This window comes from Brachyistius frenatus, unplaced genomic scaffold (genome assembly GCF_029030835.1).
Source record: "Brachyistius frenatus isolate BFR_SWC_R1_liver_20210118 unplaced genomic scaffold, ASM2903083v1 Contig_108, whole genome shotgun sequence".
NCBI classification, from domain to species: Eukaryota; Metazoa; Chordata; class Actinopteri; family Embiotocidae; genus Brachyistius; species Brachyistius frenatus.
Genome location: NW_027210707.1, coordinates 1,010,020 through 1,030,399, shown reverse-complemented (window position 1 = coordinate 1,030,399; position 20,380 = coordinate 1,010,020). Strand labels below are relative to the sequence as shown.

At 41.1% G+C, this 20,380-nt stretch overlaps 1 protein-coding gene across 1 annotated transcript in view; it reads left to right on the top strand.

The window, feature by feature from the left end:
- anapc1 (anaphase promoting complex subunit 1) overlaps positions 1 to 9,331 on the top strand; it is a 45,395-nt gene extending 36,064 nt beyond the window's left edge. Inside the window, 6 exon segments of the mRNA XM_069712307.1 lie at positions 82 to 168; positions 3,625 to 3,687; positions 3,689 to 3,721; positions 4,230 to 4,419; positions 7,101 to 7,232; positions 8,308 to 9,331. Coding sequence (XP_069568408.1) covers positions 82 to 168; positions 3,625 to 3,687; positions 3,689 to 3,721; positions 4,230 to 4,419; positions 7,101 to 7,232; positions 8,308 to 8,450 — 648 coding nt within the window. The 3' untranslated portion in view covers positions 8,451 to 9,331.
- Positions 9,332 to 20,380: the final 11,049 nt, after the last annotated feature.

Sequence of the window (20,380 nt, the reverse complement as noted above, 5' to 3'; positions counted from 1 at the left end):
TTTTGTGTCCTTTTTTTCTTTATACCTCTTCTGTGTTGCTCCATCTAAATATTTTTAAAATGCCCTTGTGTTTCTCTGCAGCCCGAAGCCATCTCCACGTTCACCTCTGAGCCTGCTCTGGTCTCCTTTGCAGAGTTCTTCTGTAAATCATCAGAAGGAATGAAACACGTGAGTTTTACTCCCAGAAATAGATGCGGGTATACTCTGAAGCTAAGTTTACTCCTTAATTTCAACTCCTTGCAGCCATGTTGCTGTTGTGTACACGAGATGTGCTGTGGCTGGTTTAACCAATCACAAGTAACATCAAACAGTCATCCACTGTACTAGACTCAACCAACGTACTACACTGTATAATTTTCAGAATTGCAGCGGATGTTAACCATAGCGTCTTGATGTGAGAAATTGGTGCTTGAAGGTTTGCACCACGTAGCTCTCCCCTCAAGACTTGATCGATCTTTTCAAGAATTGTTTATATTTCTGCATAAATATGACCTAAAACATCCTCAGAATTTCACACAAGTCATAAAAGTAGATATAATTTTAACCACATTACCAAACACACAAGTTGTTCTTCCAAAGAATGAAGAATGAATGTTTTTGAATGGCCAAGTCGAAGTCCTGACCTTAAACTAATAGGCATGTTGTGGACAGACCCTCAAGTCAATGTGCAGGACTGATCAACAGCTACTGGGAAGTTGAAACTATTCACTGTCATACCAGATACTCAAAGTAACTCACAGATATGCAATACTGGATAAATAATTGACCAACTATGACATTTTTGTGTCATTTTTTAAAATTATGTTCTCTATATCGACTTTTACAATTTATGTGAAAATCTGATGATGTTTGAGGTTATATTTCTGCAGGATTAAAGAAAATTCTAGCACCTATTTTGTAACCAGGTTTACACACTCAACATGTTTCTTCTCGTGATTTTTCTTTTGAAACAATATTGGTTTTGTTCGTGTTATTGTTCCCAGACAACAGGGGGGGAGTTTGGTGGGGAAATTTCCGGGGAACTTCAGTGGTTTCAGTCAAACTGTATTGGTCACAAAACTGTTAGAATAACATCAGCAAACAGGGAGGCAATGAGGTCCCTAGTGGTGCTTTCAATTAAATAATGGAAAGTCAAAACAGGGTAATTGAATGTGTTATCAGATATCATGGAAACTGAGCACTAATTCACACATTGAGCAGCACGACTATAGTTCTGGTTTTGTGTGTGGCCGCGATCACTATCGCTGCTTTGCTAAAACTGCTCCAAACATTTTCCTTCCAGGCTGCAGGGAAAATACCCAGACATGGCTGTTTTTCCCCAAAACCAAAATCAACACATTTACAGACACACTGGATTCCTGCTAATACTCTGTATTCTGATTCAGGTTTTCTTCAGGATAGAGTCTTATACCTTGTCACAAACATGTGAAAAAGTACTTTGAATATATGTTAATTATTCTTTCTATATATCTTTTTTCAATATTAGGCAAAAGAACTGATGAAACGGACAGGACAAACAATAATCACCACGTGAATGCCTCGTGATCTGGCTAAAATCCTCGTATACTACAAGAATAATAGTCATCTGTTCATATGCGGTGGCCCTAAATGAGATGCTTTGCTCTTCTGAACATTTAAACAATGAGTATGCATGTAAATATACAGGACTAGATGTGTTTTAGGAAACAGAAATGATGTGGCACTAAGAAGTGACACTCATTCTACATACAACCATGTCAGGCTTTCGGTAGAGAAGGAAAAGCAAATAGGGATTGTTGACCAGAGTCTCTGTGTTTTTATAAGCTCAGTGAGCCGATACCTTAAATCACGTGTCGTGTCTGAATCAGGAAGAAACGAACACTCAACAGTTGGGAAGGATGATGATCAAGTCTCCATAAACAATTTTGAAAAAAATGTGTGCGGCTTTGTGAGGTTTTACTTTGACACTAAGGTCAGGATACTAACACTCACGTTTAATGTTTAGTATGTTCATCATCCGATTAGCATGCTAACATTTGTCTATTAGCACTAAACACAACGTGCAGCTGAGGCTGACGAAAGCCTGAAGTTTGGAGCGTTTTTAATACTTGGAAAATACTTAATAAAGCTCAGGGATCACACTTCTATTACCCTCTACTCACTTTGCATTTAACAAGCACATGCTGATTGTCTGCAACAAATTAAATTAAAAGCGGGAAAGTCAGGAGGTTACAAAAGTCCTTAGGACTGATTATGTGGAAAATCCATGTCAGAGTTGTTGGGATATTTCAGTCTCCCAAAACAAAATATATTTATGGACGAGATTCACGGAAAACAATTGGGAAAACCAGCACAAGCTTTAAGTTTCTGCGTTGTAACTTGGCAGATCTGCTTTGGTTGAAAAATAAAGCAGCTTGATATTTATAGTACATGTCGTGCAAGAGGCAATTTAAGCATTTAAAATAGATTGTATAGATTGTCATGACCACTGCTTAATCTGCTTATTAATCACTTCACTCCCATTTTCGGAGTAAAGAGGCTACTTCATCACTGCATCAGGTTAATTGGGTAGATTGCGCAGAGGTCACTGGTTTCAGCTTCTACAGTAAAATGGCAGAAAATGTATCATTTTGTAGCGTGACCTTCTGTAATTGAATTTAACAAGAACAAGACGTCTCTTCAATTTTCTTTATCAGAAAAATCACATCAACTCTGCCCCTGCCTCTTCTACCTCTCCACGTAAACCAGATCTTTGTATTTAAATTGAGGATGTCGTGTTTTCCGTCAGATAATCGGCACATTTGACGCAGTCTGGTTTTTTTTTAACGTAGCGTGAAATAACTCTTTGTCTCGAACTAAATGTACACATAATGTCCGACTCCATATTTCTCCTTGTGCTTAAAGGTTTGTGAAATGAATAGATGGCCTTAAAAGTATTGAAATGAGTTTTTAATTAGTGTGCAGTTTATGAATAAACCAGTGTAGTTGGTCAGATTGAGGAGGAAAACCCTGTGAAGCCTGTGTGCCGTTTTGAAATAAGTCAGATTGAAAAGACAACGAATAATAAACAAGGCCCTCTACAAAGTACCATTACCATGTTTGACTTTTTCACTGTTTGAAACCTCATCTATGGACATTTTAAACCCTTAATTTTCATCACAAGATCTTCCAAGTCATTATTTGTGTCTAAGCACCCTCTTTAGAAGAATAAACTTAAATGTGCTCACTCGTTTGTGCACAAACAAGGTGTGTTGACACAAGGTAAATGCCAAAAACTACATGAAATAAGAGCTCCCACACATAAAGAGGCAATACAAATATGCAAATGAAGGTCTGCGTCGGACTTAACTCAATGATTTGTGCCTCAAATGGAAAAGTGCCAAATATTTCAAGGTACCAATCACATCATTGCAAAACAGATATGAATCTCGAAAAGGACAACTGATCGTAACCAAGAATGAACAAGTCTTAAATAAAGCACCAGAATAACTACATATTGTATCTGCTAAATAAACCTAAATGAACATGTTAAGACAAAAGTTTTTAAACGTTCGGTTCCATGTTTACATGTCAGAATGTTCAACTTGTGTTGTTTGCACCAGCCTTGCTGAGTTAACCCACACGGGCTCTGTTGTGTTGTTGCAGAGGGAGGACACTCTGGTGTTGTTCTCGGCAATGCTGTATGAATGTGTGACGCAGGAGTGTCCAGGAGATGCTGCCCACGTATATCGCTATCGAGCAGGTAACACGCACACACACACACACACACACACATGCACACACTGAGTTGTGTGGTAACTGCTGAATCCTCCTGACAATCACTTGTCAATATTTTGCCATGTGCAGAGCAATAAAGGATCAATAATACAGATGTTCCAATAAATAAAATGCAGTGAAATGAGTGTCGGAGGTTAGTTTAAAGTCTCCAAGTTGATTTCATTCTCAGGTGAGGTCAACTAAATCGGTTATCGAGAGGTTTGGAAATGAATTCTCAAGCTGTGACTAAAATACATCTTGGGAGTGCGATGAACAAAAATGTAAACCTTGGAAGAAAACAGGATTTAATTGTTCGTCATAGATATCAGATAAGTTCGTGTGTTACAGTGTAAACCAGAAGAGAGTTCCTGGCTTCTGTTTTGTATTACATGCTCTCATCTGGGATTATAATGTTGTCTTTGTTGAAGAACACTTAGCATTACAGAGTTGTGAACACGGTGTTTGCTTTTTCTGTCCTCCTCTGTGTCTCTCAGGCGGTCGGAGCTCTGCGTCGGGGCGACCTGCTGCAGACCTTCCCCCTCTGGCAGTTGCGTCTGGTGGTGGAGTTGTGGGACAGCAGGATGCTGCGAGGTCCCGCCAACCGCCACGACACCCTGCTCACCTCCGAGTTCCTGCCCGTCATGAAGAACGCGGTGGACGTGGCACTGGACAGCTGGCTCAGAGGTGAGGAGGGCAGAGAGGTGTGATGGAGGGATGAGTGGAGGACAGTGTTAGTGAATGAGAAGGCCGGTCAGCTGTTTTCATAAATACTGCACATGGTGTTCAAATAACAGTATTTGGAGTTTTATTACACTTGATCTGCGGCTGCACAAATGCACTTATTTTTTCTTGAATTGTGAGCGGATGTTAATCAAAGGGGTGATGATTCAGGGTAAGGAAGGAGGTTACTATTTAGAAACCGTTACAGTAGAGTGCACAGTGCACGAGCTGAAACTACAAGATTAGTCAGGTCATACAATCAACAATTGACTCTAATTTAAAAAGTGGTTCAATGTTGGCAGAATGAGAAACAACGAACCTGTTAGTTGAAATTAGCTTGGACTTTAGGAAATGATGCTGGATATGTTTGTTTATTTAATTCATTCGTAGACCAAATAAAAAAAAAAAATCAAGAAAATGATCACTAGATTAATCAGTAAAGAAAATAATCACTATACGCAGCTCTGTATTGAACAAAAGAGAATTCAGCTCAGTCCAGAGCAGCCGGGCGTACAATGTAAAGTCTGGCTTATCGGGCATCGTAAATGTTTTGAACACTGCGTCCCACTAAAATGCTTCATATTTGCTGCTTATTGACTCTTAGATGCCTTTTTAAATACGGGTTGTTCTTGTTTTTTGCCCACTTTAGCTTTGAACATAGAACAATGTCAGGAAAATCCCTGTGAAAAAACACAAACATCTGTCGTGTCAGGGTGGAAAAGAGTTCACATCTGTAACTCATTCTTCATTCCAAGGAACTAATGAACATGGTTCCTTCAGAAGGCTACGAACGTTTTAATCCGAGCTATGCTTCGTTGGGCTCATGGATTTATACTTTTGCGTTGCTTCTTTTTTTGTACCTCATCTGTAAACAGATGTAAAGCCACGCCGCATGTGTGTGTGCACAAGCGAACATATGCGGCGTGGGCTGCTTGGGTTCGCGTCTACTGATGTGGGTAGCTATTGATCGAGATGAAGACGACATGAAGGATGCTGAACAAAGGCTCGGATTTATCTTCCCGTCGTCAGCAACACGCGTGCAGCGAACTGCAAACCCTCTGCTCACCGTGACCTCTGCTCTCACCGCAGTGAATAAAACAACGTGGTACAGTGCAGCCCGGTCGCATATGATACACCTGTTTATGGCTGCGGTTGTGATCAACAGGTCAAACCTCACTCTCAAAATTTAGATTGGAGTGCAAAAGTATCGACTCCAGGACTCCTGTGAAGCCAGCAGGTGTAAATCCGGTTTAAAGACGGTGTGAGGAGTTGGTTTGGAGACAATCCGCTGTGAACCGTATGACAGGTGTCACCTCGGCTCCACTCTTTCAACATGCCCCGCAAAGACATTTCCGTGTATAAGTGTAGTAAGTTGATATGCAGATACCAACAAACAAAAAAGATGAAACTAACCATTCGATTCATTTCGATTCTTTTTTTCCTTTACTACATGCGACAAAAAGTCCATTTTAACTGTTGAGCAGCCGTGTCACCGGCTGAGTATTTCACAGGCTGGATGTGTCTCAGCTTGTTTTCCTGCGTAGGGTGTAGCAGACTAATGTCATAGTTTAGAAGTTAAACAGACTGCGTATACACTCAAAGACAAATTCCATTGCTGAACACACTTACAGGAATAAAAGCACACCAAGAGGCGTGGGAAACAGGTGGGGTAGTTGGACCAGACTGTGGTCACGTAAACACCTTAGGCATGTCTTCACTTTCATGTCTCATTGAGCCTCTTGGCTCTGATAGAAAATAAACTCAAATTAACTTGAACTCAAGCATCAGGAATGTTTCTCTGGAACTCGCCCATGAAGGAAATATGTATGAGGACCTTGTTCTTTTATGATTCTTCTTTTTTCTCTGTCTCACAAGGAAATGCAGCAGTGAACATTGACATGAAGTCACACAAACTTCCCAACAATGATGGAATTTCATGGATTTTTACACAGAGATAATTATCGAATGGAAGTTTTGATGAATTTATATTTTGCAAATGAACCACATTACAGAAATGCAGCAACATGTACATTAAAACTTTCTGTAAATCCCTTGTTTCAGCCTCCTGCTCATGAAGAGGTACATGTTCATGAGATTTCATCATCAACATAATCAGAATGACAAACGCCCCAACAATTACAGCGAAAGTGGGGTTTACAGTTATCCGAAAAAAAAAAAAAAAATTCATGTTAATCTCTTAATAGGTTCGGAGTCATTCTGGGTCCTTTTTCTCACAAATGGCATCACGCTGAAACCCGTCTGTACACCGACATGTTCAGCCCTGTGAGCAAGTTTCATTCACAAAAATGTTACCCAAAATGAAAAATAAAAGTTTGAGTTTCAGCAAATGAAGACGGATACAGCAGTCGTATTAAAGAACCCAGAACAGTTATAAAAATACTAAAAGTCCAGTTCCCAGCTATGTGTCAGAGAGCAGAGCTGCACTGTGTTTGAAGTAAATGACTCAGCGTGAAGTCAGATGCTAAAAACACGTGATTGTAAAGCAAAGTAGTCCATGACTACAACCAGGTGGACGTGACAGTCACAAAGAGATATCGAATGACAATTCAATGTATCCCGTTTCACTAAAATACCCCACTGAAAACACAAAAATACATTTATGCCTTGTGCGTCTGCTCTTCTAGACAACAGCTCGGTGCTGAGTTCCTACACGAGGGGCGAGGGCCTGTCGAGGGACACCCAGTCCATCCTGTTGGCCTGCTTCCTGGTGTACCGCTCCATCCCCTGCCTCAAGAACACACACACACAGCTGGAGGGTAAGAGACACACACATGCTCCCAGGAAACTGGACAGCGTCACTTGTGTACACTTACATTTGCATGTAAACTCTCAACATATGGTTCTCAGCAGCAGGAGTTTCACTCTGTCCATCCCGTGTCTGTGTTTGCCAGATGTTTAAACTAGCTAAATGGATGTCTCACCTTGTTGCAGCTGCATCTTCCTCTTCAGGATCTCTTGTCTGGTCATAAAGTCCCTGACTTTTCCGCTATAAAGTTTTTTTGACCTATGGACCAAACCATTTTTACTATTATAGAGGGAGGGAAAGTAAAACCGTTTTCAACCACTAATGTCAAGTAAAAGTCAGAAGATAAAATAACAAGAAGCTCACAGATACTTCAATACATGAAGTTTTCATAAATATGCATTTTTTTGATAGATTATCCGAGTCGATCATTTAAAGACTCGAGCGATCCTTTGGGCCCTGCTTTTACCCAGGACCTGCCACAATTGACCTGATGTTTCCACGATGTCAGCAGCCCTGATTCATCTCGTAATTTCTCAGTTATAAAGTTACTGAATACTGTTGTTGGTGCAGTTCTGAGGTAGTTCACTGGAACATCCATTTCCTCCCACTTTATACCTCACTTTATTTCAGAGGGAAACACTCAACCTCTCACGGCAATTGTAGTTACAACCTGCAGCTGCAGGTACTGGTTACTTATAGTTTGAGAGTTTATCTAATGCTTTATTGAAGATTTGACAACTTAAAGTTTAGTGAGTTACAGACGTCTACGAGTTCTTAACTTTCCAACCAAGACACATTTGTTATCTAAACTCTCGAAAGTGAAACAAGTTCTTTTATGTTTGTTACTTTCGGTACATATTGCTGAAAATGCTTCTCTGCTTTCATTTAAGGATTTGAAATGCAGGACTTTTACTTTCTAATGGAGTGTTTTTGTGTTTGTTGTACTACTAAGTTAACTTAAGTAACTTATTTGAGTCGTTCTACCACCACCGGACTCGGCAAAGTCCCATCCCAGCGTCCTGCTACAGCAAAGGATCCCGGGACGTTGAACTCGTCTCAGTCTCTATTCTCTCTCTCCCCTGCAGGCTGCAGCTCCCTCGGTGATTTATTGTCGCGGAGCAGCCAGCTGGGAATTCCTCTCAGAGACCTTCTGAGGCTGGTACCTGTCCTGTTGGGTTCTGCATCTGGACCACAGACAGTGCTGGGCTTCCCCCTGCAAGCCTTTTGATCCTGATATTTAGAGCGAATCATCGGGCTGCTATCCTCTCAGAGGTTCAAAGCCTCACGCTGCGAGCGTAGGTGGGGTCGAGTCTTCCTGCATCACCGGAGCGCGGCTGCTCCGCTCCTGAGAAGAACTGAATACAGACTTTGTTTCCTTCTCAGCCACTAAAATGGAACAACTAACATTTGAGCTTTGTAATATAATATTTGTATTTCGTTTTTTTTGTTGTTGTTGTTTTTTTACAGCATAAAGAAAGTTTAGGCTGCAGTAATCATGCAGTACATGCGCCATTTTTGTGACACAACCGACCCAAAGTGAAGATTTTTTTTTGGACGGGTTGTTCGAAAGTCCCAACTTTTCATCAAACAACTGAACAAACAAAAACAGAACGGACTGATCGTTAAAAACACAAGTGGAGTCGACTGAAGTTGTTCCGATGTCCGTGCTGCCTGCGAGGCCTCTGTCGAGTTCAGGCCGAGTGTTGAGAGGACATGAAGACCAACGCAAGACAATGAAATAGAAAAGTTACCTGCACACTCCGCAAATACTCTGGTTTATCGTGTGTTTTCATATTTACCCACGAAGCTTAGTCCGAGTCAGGACATCAGCTGCCTTACATTGTTGTTGTTTTTTTCCATCTTTGTATGTACACCACTTTGAAGAATATCTTTCAGAAGACGCTCCTAAATTTTCAGAATGTTATTTTACGACCAGTTGAGTTTTTGCTGCTCATTAAACCCCTGAAAGAACCGCATTCAATCTTTTGCTGTGGTGATGTCGGCGTTGCCGTCACGTCTTGTTTCATTGGCACAAATCTCGTTGTGTTTTTCCGGCGTTGCATCGCTGTGGTCAAAATAAAGAACCTTTGAAGTGAGTCGAGGATGAAAGCGGGCTGTGTTGTGTTGTTTTGGGTGGGTCCCCACGTAAAAGGAGTGTCCCTAATCTTTCTGTGGTACATTTGGAGTGAAGCGATGTCCTCCACGGGTGAGTTGACTTTTAGCGTTTCTCTCGTACTTCAGTCTCTCGCAGTCAAGTAAACCAAATTCTTTTCCTCTGAATAGTTCAGTGAACCTCTTGACGACTCTCAAAGTGCGACACGACCGGTGAACAGGCTGACGGCTTCTTATCCGCAATTTCATTTAGGCTTTTTGCTAAAACATTCAATGAACAACATACAAAAACGTAGATTTACGTGAATGATATTCAACACAATGAACATCTAACTTTTATTTTGCCTTAAATTAGAACAAACAGCAGGTGACACAGAATATCAGTAGCTGAGTCCCAAATGCAATACTTTCCTGTTAGTCCAGTTTTTTCCTCACATACAGATATAAGAGCAGATATTATGCAGATGTTGGAACAGGAGTGCTAATTTAAGACCAGATTGCATAAAATCAGCACACTAATGACCACAAAGACAATCAAAAGAAGTTATTTGAATGGTCAAAGAAAAAGAAAGACGGCAGACGAACACGCAGCTAGCTGGAACGTAAACCGACACGATGAAACAAGAAATCATGCACAGCGTCAGGGTGTTTTCTTCAACACGTTCATACAGTTTTGCGATGATGTGGGATTTTCTCACGGCCACATGTGAATGTGAATGTTTGGTCAACAACTCTGAAACGCAGGATTGTGGGACTTTCTTTCCAGTGCATGACGGCTCCAGTGGATGGAAATCCCTGAAATCGAATTGAACCTCTCTTGAGCTTTGATCAGATACAATCCTCGTGGGAGCTCCTCCTGCACCGGGGAAAGAAGACACAAACAGCAGTGAGGTTACTGCAACCATAGACAAATAAATAAGAACATAAACAACTCGATCAAAAAGACGGATGACTAATGAGGCTGCAGAAAATATTTGATTACAGATGTAAAACAAAGTCTCGGTCAAAACACAAGAAACTGAGACACAGCTTGGAAAAACAATAAAATGTTATAATGACAATATGAACCATGTGTTATTTATTAAGTTAATTGTGGCATATTTTTCATTTTGGGACTAGCTTTAGTTAATTGGTTTGGCCCACTTAAACGCAGTAATGACAGACACAGGTCATGGAGGAAATTAAGTTACAGCTACATTAAAGCAACTGCCAAAAACGAGTGTCATTGATCATCCTCATAACTTTGTGAGGATATAACTAGCACTGAATTCATCACAAAAAATTCACTCATTATTCAGTCTTTATGACTTCTTTTTTTGCATCCGGGATTTTTACAGCCTTTCTGATTTGACTCGCACACATCAGTATCAGTCGGTCTCTGCTTTTAATGCTACCAGTTAAATATAGTTACAAATTGTAAGACAAACACATGCCGAAAGATGTGGAGCTCAAGCTGCAGCCCACAACTAACTCACACAATCCTTAGAAACATTGTACTTCCTGTTTACAACTGCCAAATAATTATGGGAGCTGTAGTTCCACATCTTAAAGAACACCTCAAATAATTAACACCAGCTTTTTTTCTTTTTTAAAAAAAAAAGTTTTTCTATTCGTACTTTTTGACATTACTGAGGCCCGGTAAGTCACCTTTTAGAGCCCCTGAAACGTTTCGTAGTTTGACATCCATCTGTGTGTGGAAACCCTGATGTCTTGCAGTTTGTGTGTGGGTGGATGTACAGTGTGTGTTCGGATCATCTCTAACCAACAGCTCTGAGAGCATTCCAGAGCAAATGGAAAACATCCGAACAAACAAGCCGTCCACACCCTCCTCACAGAGCTGCAGCACACAGAGCAGCTCCTCACACTCACATCAAACTCTTCAGATGGTAAAATGTGTTTGGAGTTCTTTCGTTTTTAGTGAAATTCATGTTTTCTAATTGCTCATGCATCTGGCTGGAGGAAACATGCCAACAAATTGCAATTCATTTCCCTTTGAACCTTTTCTTAATGTAGTCAGTCACTAGCTGCATTAAAAGTCAGGTTATAATTATGGACCGGCAAGTGTCCTTTCTATCTGTTGTAAGTCTAGCCATCTTAATTCCTTAAGACTAAACGCAGCATTCGAAGCATCTGTTAAGCGCTCAATCGGTTGATACACCCACATTTAAACACCAAGACTTTTCTCTGAAGGGTTTTCTCAGAGTTTTAATAAAAAAAGAAAATTCCCCAAAACAGCAGCCAGACGTGACGCATTCACTTTTTTTTTTATGGGAGAAACTTTCAGGCCCACGACTGCGTGGACGTGGAGTTTTAATTTGTGGTTATTTCTGTTTTGTCTTTTTCCCATATTTCCTGGCTGTAATCATCATCATCATCATCAGGGTTGTTCGGGTGGATTCTCGACACAGTTCTTGAGTCCCCTTAAACACCGCTGCTCCATTTCCTCATCACTGTGAGGCCTCGTGCTCTGAAGAGACGCACCAGAATAACAACTGACCGAATCATTTCAAAGCACGTACAATCTGCTTTGACAGTCAGCGTCCCTGTCTGTGTTACCTCTGACAGGGTATCCACACACTGTAAACTGAAGCATAACCGGATGTTGAGTGTTTTGTTGCATGTTGAGCTGTCTCATAATGTGCATGTGGTTTCTTTTTGACACGTGCTGCTTGAGTCAACACGTCTTAACAAACATTCCCGAGAAATGTCACATGACGTTGGTCAGTTAACTGAATGTCCTGGGCCAACAGGAACTGGGACGGCCCGTGGGTGTTTCTCAGATGATCAAAGTCTGGTGGTTTTAATAGACCTGGATTCTCCACTGACGGTCCTTTATACCTCTGTACTTCTTTCTTGAACTTGTACGAGCTCCTCGTATCCCTGTTGTTGGGAAGCCTTGGGGCCGCATGTGTTCTCCGTAAATGGCAGAAAAAGAAGGATCACACATTTTTCAGCTAAGTAATGCCTCATGCCGACAAGGGGAGACTTAGTCTTAAGTAAAACAACATGCAGATTGTTCGTCGGTACACATGCTTCTCCAGAAAATGTGTGTTCAGGTCTCTCCTCTCAAACCACACACACACAATCTTCCTGTTTGGATACCTGGTTCAAAATTGAAGTGATCCAAAGTATGAGAGAGCAGAAGTGAAACTAAACTCAAGTCTACTTTATCTGCTCTTTATTCTGTTGTGGTTGGTTTCTTAATTAAAAATACCAGCAGATAACACTCAAATAGAAATGTTTCTGTCTGAGTCAGCTAAGCGGGGCTACTGCTCTCAGAAACAGAGGTTGACTTTCTTACAAAGGCCGTGAGGGAATATCGAATGAGATTTCAAGACTTCAAGCTATCTAGAATCTGACTCAAACCAGTCCAGAAAATATGCATAAGTTCAGCTGGCAGCAAGAGTTCCACAAAATGAAGAGACGTTTTTGAGTTTGCACAGTTTAGCCCAAGACGTGCCGATGACATCCAATCGATGCCAGTAATGTTTGTCTGACAGTCTTGTTTGGATTGTTGTGACATTTTGCAACTTCCTGTGTTGTATGACTGCAAAAAAAAAAAATAAAAAAAATACCCCAACATTTTTAATGATCTCTGGACTTTTCCTCTTGTGGCACAAGCAGCTGAGGACTTCCACTCACCATAGCCAAGTCATGGACCTTCTGGCTTATTGTGTTTTTTACGGTTTTATCTTTTTGCTCATCTCCCAAATACATAGACTCTAAAATCACATTCTTGCGAGGATACAGTTCATTCAATTTGTAATTGGGGCAACAGCGTTCTTGCTGAAAGATCCACGAATCCTGCTTCTGTGTATTTGCATTTATACACATAATAATTTCTGTTTTGGCGAGTTCTGAGACATTAGCATTACTGAGATAAGACTCTTCTGAATGGGGCTGACCTTCGGAGGATCTTGGGACTCTGGCCTGCTAACTACAGCTAGCTTCCTTTGCTAGTGGGCCCTTGAAGTCTGGGAAATTCTTTTGTTCTGGCCCGGCACACTGAGACTTCCTCTGATTCCCTGATGACAGTGGAGTAAAGGTCTCCATGAGGACACCCTTATCTTATGAACTGGCTGTAAAACATCGGTGTTGATTATGCTCAGACTGGAAACAGCATTGCTGACTCCCAGTTTGTCAGAATCACTACAGGGACACATTCACATCCTTATCTGGAAGAATGTTTTCCTTTATAACTGAGCCTTTGTGAGAGTTTAGGAGAGGTTTAACAACGGTCGCCGATCTCTCTCCTCGTTTAAGCTGCTGCCGATAAACATCGCTGGAAAGACTCCTTTGATTTCTTCACTCCAACTCCACGATTTCCATCACAATATTTATTGATATTTTTTCTGCATATTTAATATTGAAACGATTATTTTCACTCTGAAACAAAGTCTGCAAGCTTACGTAATTTGATGACGCAATGGCTCACGACTTTAATCATCGTTGCTGCCGACCGTTATGTTGACATACTGTTTGTAAAGCGTATGCTTGGATTCTTGTGTGCCCCAAAATTGCATCTCAAGCAGATCAGATGATACAATCACTTCTGGACATTAGGCCCATTACTTGACGTGTGCTTTGTTCTTGTTTCTTGGACTGAGAACACAAGTTACACAAGAACACACCTGAAGAAAGATTCAAATTATGATAACAAGTGGAACATTTCTTTGGTTGGAACAATGTGAGATTGTGTAACAATGTGGGAGTTGTGCTTTGTCCCCGACTACACTGAAACATGTGTTGGAAAACAGACGGTCTTGACTGTCTATTGCGCTTGTGGGAAAAGGAGCGCTGCCTTCAGGATAAAAAAAAACAACAACCCCTATTGTGTTTGTTTCCACAATAAGCCAATCTAAGTGTGTCACGGTGAACACGCCCTCCAAACTCTGGCTTTTGTTTCACGTCTTAACTGTACACACAGCAGCTCAGGATGGAAGTACATTTTGTTTTAACTGTTAGACAAACAGTTCTTTCAAGGCCTGTGATCCTCCTTGAAAACCCACAGCCCGACTGTGGACCACCGTGGAGACAAAACACATACAAATGAGTCAGTTATCCTTTTACATTAACAGACATGTGTTCTTGTTCCCAACGTTCCCAGGTATGAGTGCTTTACGTTGAGGCAACCAGAACTGGAGATACTCCTGATTTATGCTCATCCATCTCACGGATCCTCAACCTTTTTGGCCTGTTACCCCCCCCCCTGACGAAATACAGTACTTTACCATTTTTGCCCAAAGTTAGAAAAGAAGATGTCTGTTGAATATGAAGGGCCATTGCATGTTAGCTTAGCTTAGCCTAATGAAAGCAGGGAGAAACTGCTCGCTTGGCTCTGTCCAAAACCAACAAAATTCCCCCTCAAGCGACACACAAGTTCATTAAATAACAGCTCTTTGCTTAATTCGCACAAAAACCAAAGAGTTTAAACAACCTGCAGTGGTTTCATGGGGGTGTTTGTGCTGTAACTACACTCATGATTGGCTGGTCAGATAATTGCATCAATAGGCAGGTACAAGTGTTCCTAAAAAAAAAAAGTGCTCAGCCAGTATTTCATGGCAGAAGTGCCAAAACTTGTTCGGTTATCAGTCAAAATATGTACGCGTGCACGGTTTTCTTGCTGATTCAGTGGTTAAGTTGTGAGAACACCATCGTAGGTATGGCCTCCACCATTTGTAAAAACGTCAGCAAACATGTCACAACTCTTGAACTCAGAGGTCCAAATAAAAAAAAATAAAAAACCACAAGAAAGATCGTTTATGTGGACTCGTCTCGTGAACATGACCCCATTTGAAGGGCGCGAGTGATCACACATGATTACCAGTTCTTACGAAATGAAGAGGTTATGGGTGGAGTTCCTGACATGAACCCACATCTGTACTTCCCTCTCCCCTAACGTCCAACGGGGCGACACCACAAGTAGGTGGCTGTTACATCAGATCAAGAACTCCCAACTGAGTCTGTGCTTAAAGAGAAGTTACGTAACTCCAAACAGGAAATGATCTCTCTTGGCGTTTATGCAGAAACTGGGCAGAGTTAGTTCTCGATTCATTTCGTTAAGTGCAGAAGTGCGTCCACTTGAGGAAGTTATCATATTCATCCCATTTGGGGCTTCAGCGAGAACGACCATTACCAAACATTGTAAAGCAGTGACATGGACACCCTCAGCGACCTATTGATAGCCCGTGTCTACTTTTGAGCAAGGCATCAAGAGCAAAACGAAACAAGGTGCAGGGAAGTCACCCCAGTGTTTGCCACAACTTGTGCTTTTACTTCCTCTGTGTTTGTGCGTTCATGAAAATGTGCTGAAATTCCCAGTCATATGCATGACCGCATTTAATATATCTGCATATTATCCTGTGATATGAAGCACGGGAGACAAAAAGTGTCGGACACGAGGTGTTCCTTTTAAACCCAACTTCAATTTTAATTTGATTTTGTTATGACATTGTTTGAATGCTTCCTCTATTGCTAGTTGTGTTTTTCCCCCCAACATTTTTGGATGAATAAATTGAACTGCTGAGATTTGCAGGAAGCAAATCCTCCTTCTCCTCTGGAGAAGACAATATCAGACGGTCGACCCAATTTGGTGAAGACATCTAAAGGTTCACGTTTGTGGTTCTGAGTAAAATATCTTGACAACCATTGGATGGTTTGACATAAAATTTGATGCTGGTGTACATGTCCTCCCATGTTAACCATCATCAGTCGAACTGCAACTTTGTCCAGCAGTTTGGTTTATGACCAACATGCAAAATTAATAACATTCCCATCAGCCCGTAGAGTATTTTGTATTAAAGGTTCAGTGTGCAGGATTTAGGTGGACCTCTTGGCAGAAATGGGATCAAATATTGATAATTCGTTTTTAAAAGTGTATGATCACCTGCAGCGAAGAGTCGTGTTTGTGTTACCTCAGAACGAGTCCTTCATACCTGAAGCAGAAGCGGGTCGTCTTTTCCACGGAAACCGCCATGTTTCCATGTTTCCACAGTAGCCCAGAAGACAAAAACCAAACACTGGTTCTATAACGGGCCTGTCCATTTTCTTTTTGTTGCCAGCGTAGATTCTCCGACATGCTTTGAGGGGGGAGGCGGACCAGGTGAGTTCACTTGGTTGCAATCTGCACCCTCACCACTAGGTGCTGCTAAATCCCACAGACTGCTAACAAGTGTTAGCATGCTAATATGCAAAACAAAGATGGTGAACAGGGTTAACATTAAACCTGCTAAACATCCGCAGGTACGAAATGTTATTGTGCACATGTTAGCACACTCAGAGCATTTAACCTCAAAGCACCTTAGTTCCAAAGTAGGCTGCAGCCTGCAGAGCTACCGGGCGTGGCCTCCTTCCGGTTGAAATGGAGCCTCAGCTCAAAGAAAGTTATGTTCCCATGAATAAAGTGAACCGTGTATTAAAATGTTTTTATATTTCCTCCCTTTTTAAAATTTTTTTTTTTTATGCACACCACCATGGAAATTCAAGGACGACTATGGAAATTTGTCTTGGACTTTGTGACTGCAAGAGAGAAGGAAACACTGCCACGAAGGCCATCATACTGAACACAACAAGCAGCAGGTAAGTTTTCCTTCCAAAACTGATTTCATTTTTCCACCTCATATTGCTATGTTGCCATAGCAGCGGGGAACTCGGGGGCCGTGGGTTCACCTGGACCCATTATTCATACAGGTCACAGGTCGCGGTGTGTTTGTACCTTCAGCCAGTGTTACTTGCCTCACCCAGTATGTTTCCGTGCGTCTTTGTCGGTGCCTGTGTTCCAGTTTACAACTGACGACCAGAGAGCTCCATTCATGATGAGTGCAGCAGAGAGGGGAGGACTGACAGCAGGTGGGTGTGACCAAAAGCACTAAAATGTATTACTCTGCATGTCCCATAGCCGCCCTTAGTAATGAATGGTGGAGCTGCAGCGGACGAGTCTGGTGCAGCAATTAAGAAACTTAGTGAGAGGAGACAGCAAGAGAGACAGCGCGCACATGGTTTGCTGTGAGTTCAGGATGATTTTTTATTCCGCACTGCAGAAGTTTGAAAGTGAAAGAAAGTCTTATTGGTGCCAAATGCGCGCCACAAAAATGCTGGCTGAGTTGAGAAAGAAGAAGAAAAAGACGTACAACGCTTGCGCCTGGCCGCCGGTGATGTGGGGGGTAAGTCTGTCAGTTCATTTGATATTTTTTTTGAATTAAACACATAAAGCTCAGAGAAGTTCTCCACTTCACAGCTGCGCTCCTTTCAAAACCCCAAATGAGGAAGCAGCTTGTGATTTTGATGAAACTCCGCATCCACTAAAGTTGAATTTTTGCAGCTTCAGCGCGGTAATTCAAAGGTTTTGGCTCTGAACGAGACGCAGCAGAGATGTTTTAAGAAGTTCAGAGACGTTTGCAGCGCTTACTCATGCGTAATGGGCGGTTTGTAAAAATATAAAAGGAAGTATGTGGCGTCAGACAGAGATAGTAACCCGGCCTTCCTCTTCCTTTTGTATTTAAAAAAAAAAAAAAAAAAAAAAAAAAAGACTTATTGAATGACTTGACCTGAAATGTTTTTCTTTGCCTTGTTTGCACCCTGTCTGCATTATTCCCTTTGAATTCCTGTAGCCAAGCGTCACACGAGCTGCATCCGGTTATTATTATTATTATTATTATTATTATTATTACATGCAGGAAAATACTCTTGTGCTTTTACTGATCTTTTGTAGCTAGATCTTATCAGTGTGTGAAATTTGGTTGACTAGCGTCACCTCCTGGAATAAGTCTAATCAGAATGCAGTGGGCGTCTCTCAAATAACTTTATGAACCCAAACTGGAAGACGCTGGGAGATGTTGCGTTCATGTGCTGTCGGAAAAAAAAATTTTTTAACTGGCTTCATGTGTTCATGCCTGAGAATTAAGACTCCAAACACAGATCTAAATGTGCTTTTCTTACAATGGTTGAGCTATTTAGAATAAACCAGTAGCACAAGACCAGTGCAAATTAATTGACAAAATCTCTAAAGTCAGTTTAGTAGCTTTTTCTTGGACCCTTGACTGCTTCACATGATCTTCCTCAGCAGTGGGGAGTCAGTTTTCATGTCATAGACAGTTTAAAGTTCTCGGAATGACAGACTTATCATCAATGTTGGTGTAGTTAACACTCACAACTCAAGGTTACCTATCTCTGGATCTTTCAGCTGCATCCTACATTCTTCATTACCGGATGATGACAATATCAGTCCAAATTTATCTGCTAATGAAGAGCGTGAGATGCAGTTAGACCTGAAAACAGCTCATGGGGTTTGTGTAGTCATCAGATCCACTGATGAAGACCTTGCGGTATGGTTAAAAATCAGTCAAAATCTGGTAAGATGACCGTGAGGTTGTTTTTGTTTCTTGGTAAAATTAGTCTAATTTCTTCTTGGGCTGTTTGCGTGCTCCCCTGGACGTTCGATTTCTCACTTACAACCGAAATTAGGACCACCTAACAGTAATTTGTTGGTGGAAATTTCATCCTTCTCCTCTGTTGTGCTTTGCTGTGGCATTGTTCTAATATTTCAAACAGTATATGAACTCATCACCACACTGAAATGAATATCTTCCCTCTTTTTTTTCTTTAATAATGACACAACCGGTCAGTTATTTTCCCTTTCTAAGGAAAGTTTGGTTTTCTCTAATGCGTAACTTTTGTTTTAAAGACACATTGTGAGATAATGACACTTAACTTTCTATTAACTTTCCTTTTTATATTTTCTTGTATCTGTTGTCACGTCCCCACCAACATTTCTTATTTGGACTCAGTAAGCGTAAAGATGTAGATTAAGTCTGCATGCCTGCTGTAAAGTGTGCGAGTTTCATAATGAGTGACATGGGGTTTCCCTGTCCCTGTTTCCTTCATTCATGTGGCTCGAGTCTGAGAAATACAGAGCTGAATATTGATTGAGGGAGAGAGAGGAAGAGAAACTGTACATAGTCGATGTGGGAGTGAGCAAGACTGTGCGTGGGTGGGTGCGTGGGTGTGTGTTTTGAGTTTGAGTTTGAGTTTGAGTTTGAGTTTGACTGAGAAACAATAGGCGGGAGTGTGTTTGCACATTTTATTTCTATAACCTTTATTCAAAGAGGCTCCTTTTTTGAGATCATGTATTGAGATCTCTGTTTGTTTTCATGCGTTATAAAGACAGTCCCTCATGCATGTCCTTCTTGTGTTGCTCAGTGACCTCTGCAGCACAAACTTCCTTTTGTCACCTGCAACATTTTGCATCCTCGGTAAGTAAATTGGATGCCTAGCAAGAGGAAGTGGCAAGGCACAAACTTGTCGGCTGTACTTTGTCCAATGGTGATATCACAGGATGTATTTCTGTTGACGAAAAGATGACAGATTACATGTGAAATACTTTCAAGCTGGAAAGACATGTCCCAGTCACACAGTTGTGAATTATTGGTTAATATCGCAGACACTAAACACTAAACTTTAGGTAAACTTTGCATCGTATCAACCTCAGATGAAGAATGTCATACAAAAACATTGATTAAACAACACAAAAACTTTACTGATACACCTGCACTGGTGTTTTAATTAATCTTATCTAATTAGACTGCTTTTCAGGTGTCAGGTTTACAGATTGCAGACATTTTGACTTGTCATAGTGGGAGGAAAAGCTCCAGTGCTACTAAAAAAAACCCCACTACTTGACTTTATTCTGTTTAAGTGTCCCGGTAAGTCATGACAGCGAACTAGCAAACACAACGACTCCTGATACTGAAGCAGCTAAATGGAATTCAGCCATTAAATAGTTTAATATTCACACGTGGCTTTTTCTGTGACAGTGTTGGCATAATCTTTTTAGTACAATTTGAAGTAAAAGTGTCAAGATTTTGTCTGTGACTGCAGTTTAAAGCCATGAGCCCCCAGAGAGAGTCACATACTTGTTCTCAGTAAAGAATGCCCTCTCCAATTTAAGCTGAGATATCCAGCTTCTGTGTTATGTGTTTGGTAAGCATGGAAATGAAGTCAAAGCAGGAACTGACTGATTACAGGTTGCTATGTGTGCTGTGCCTCCGT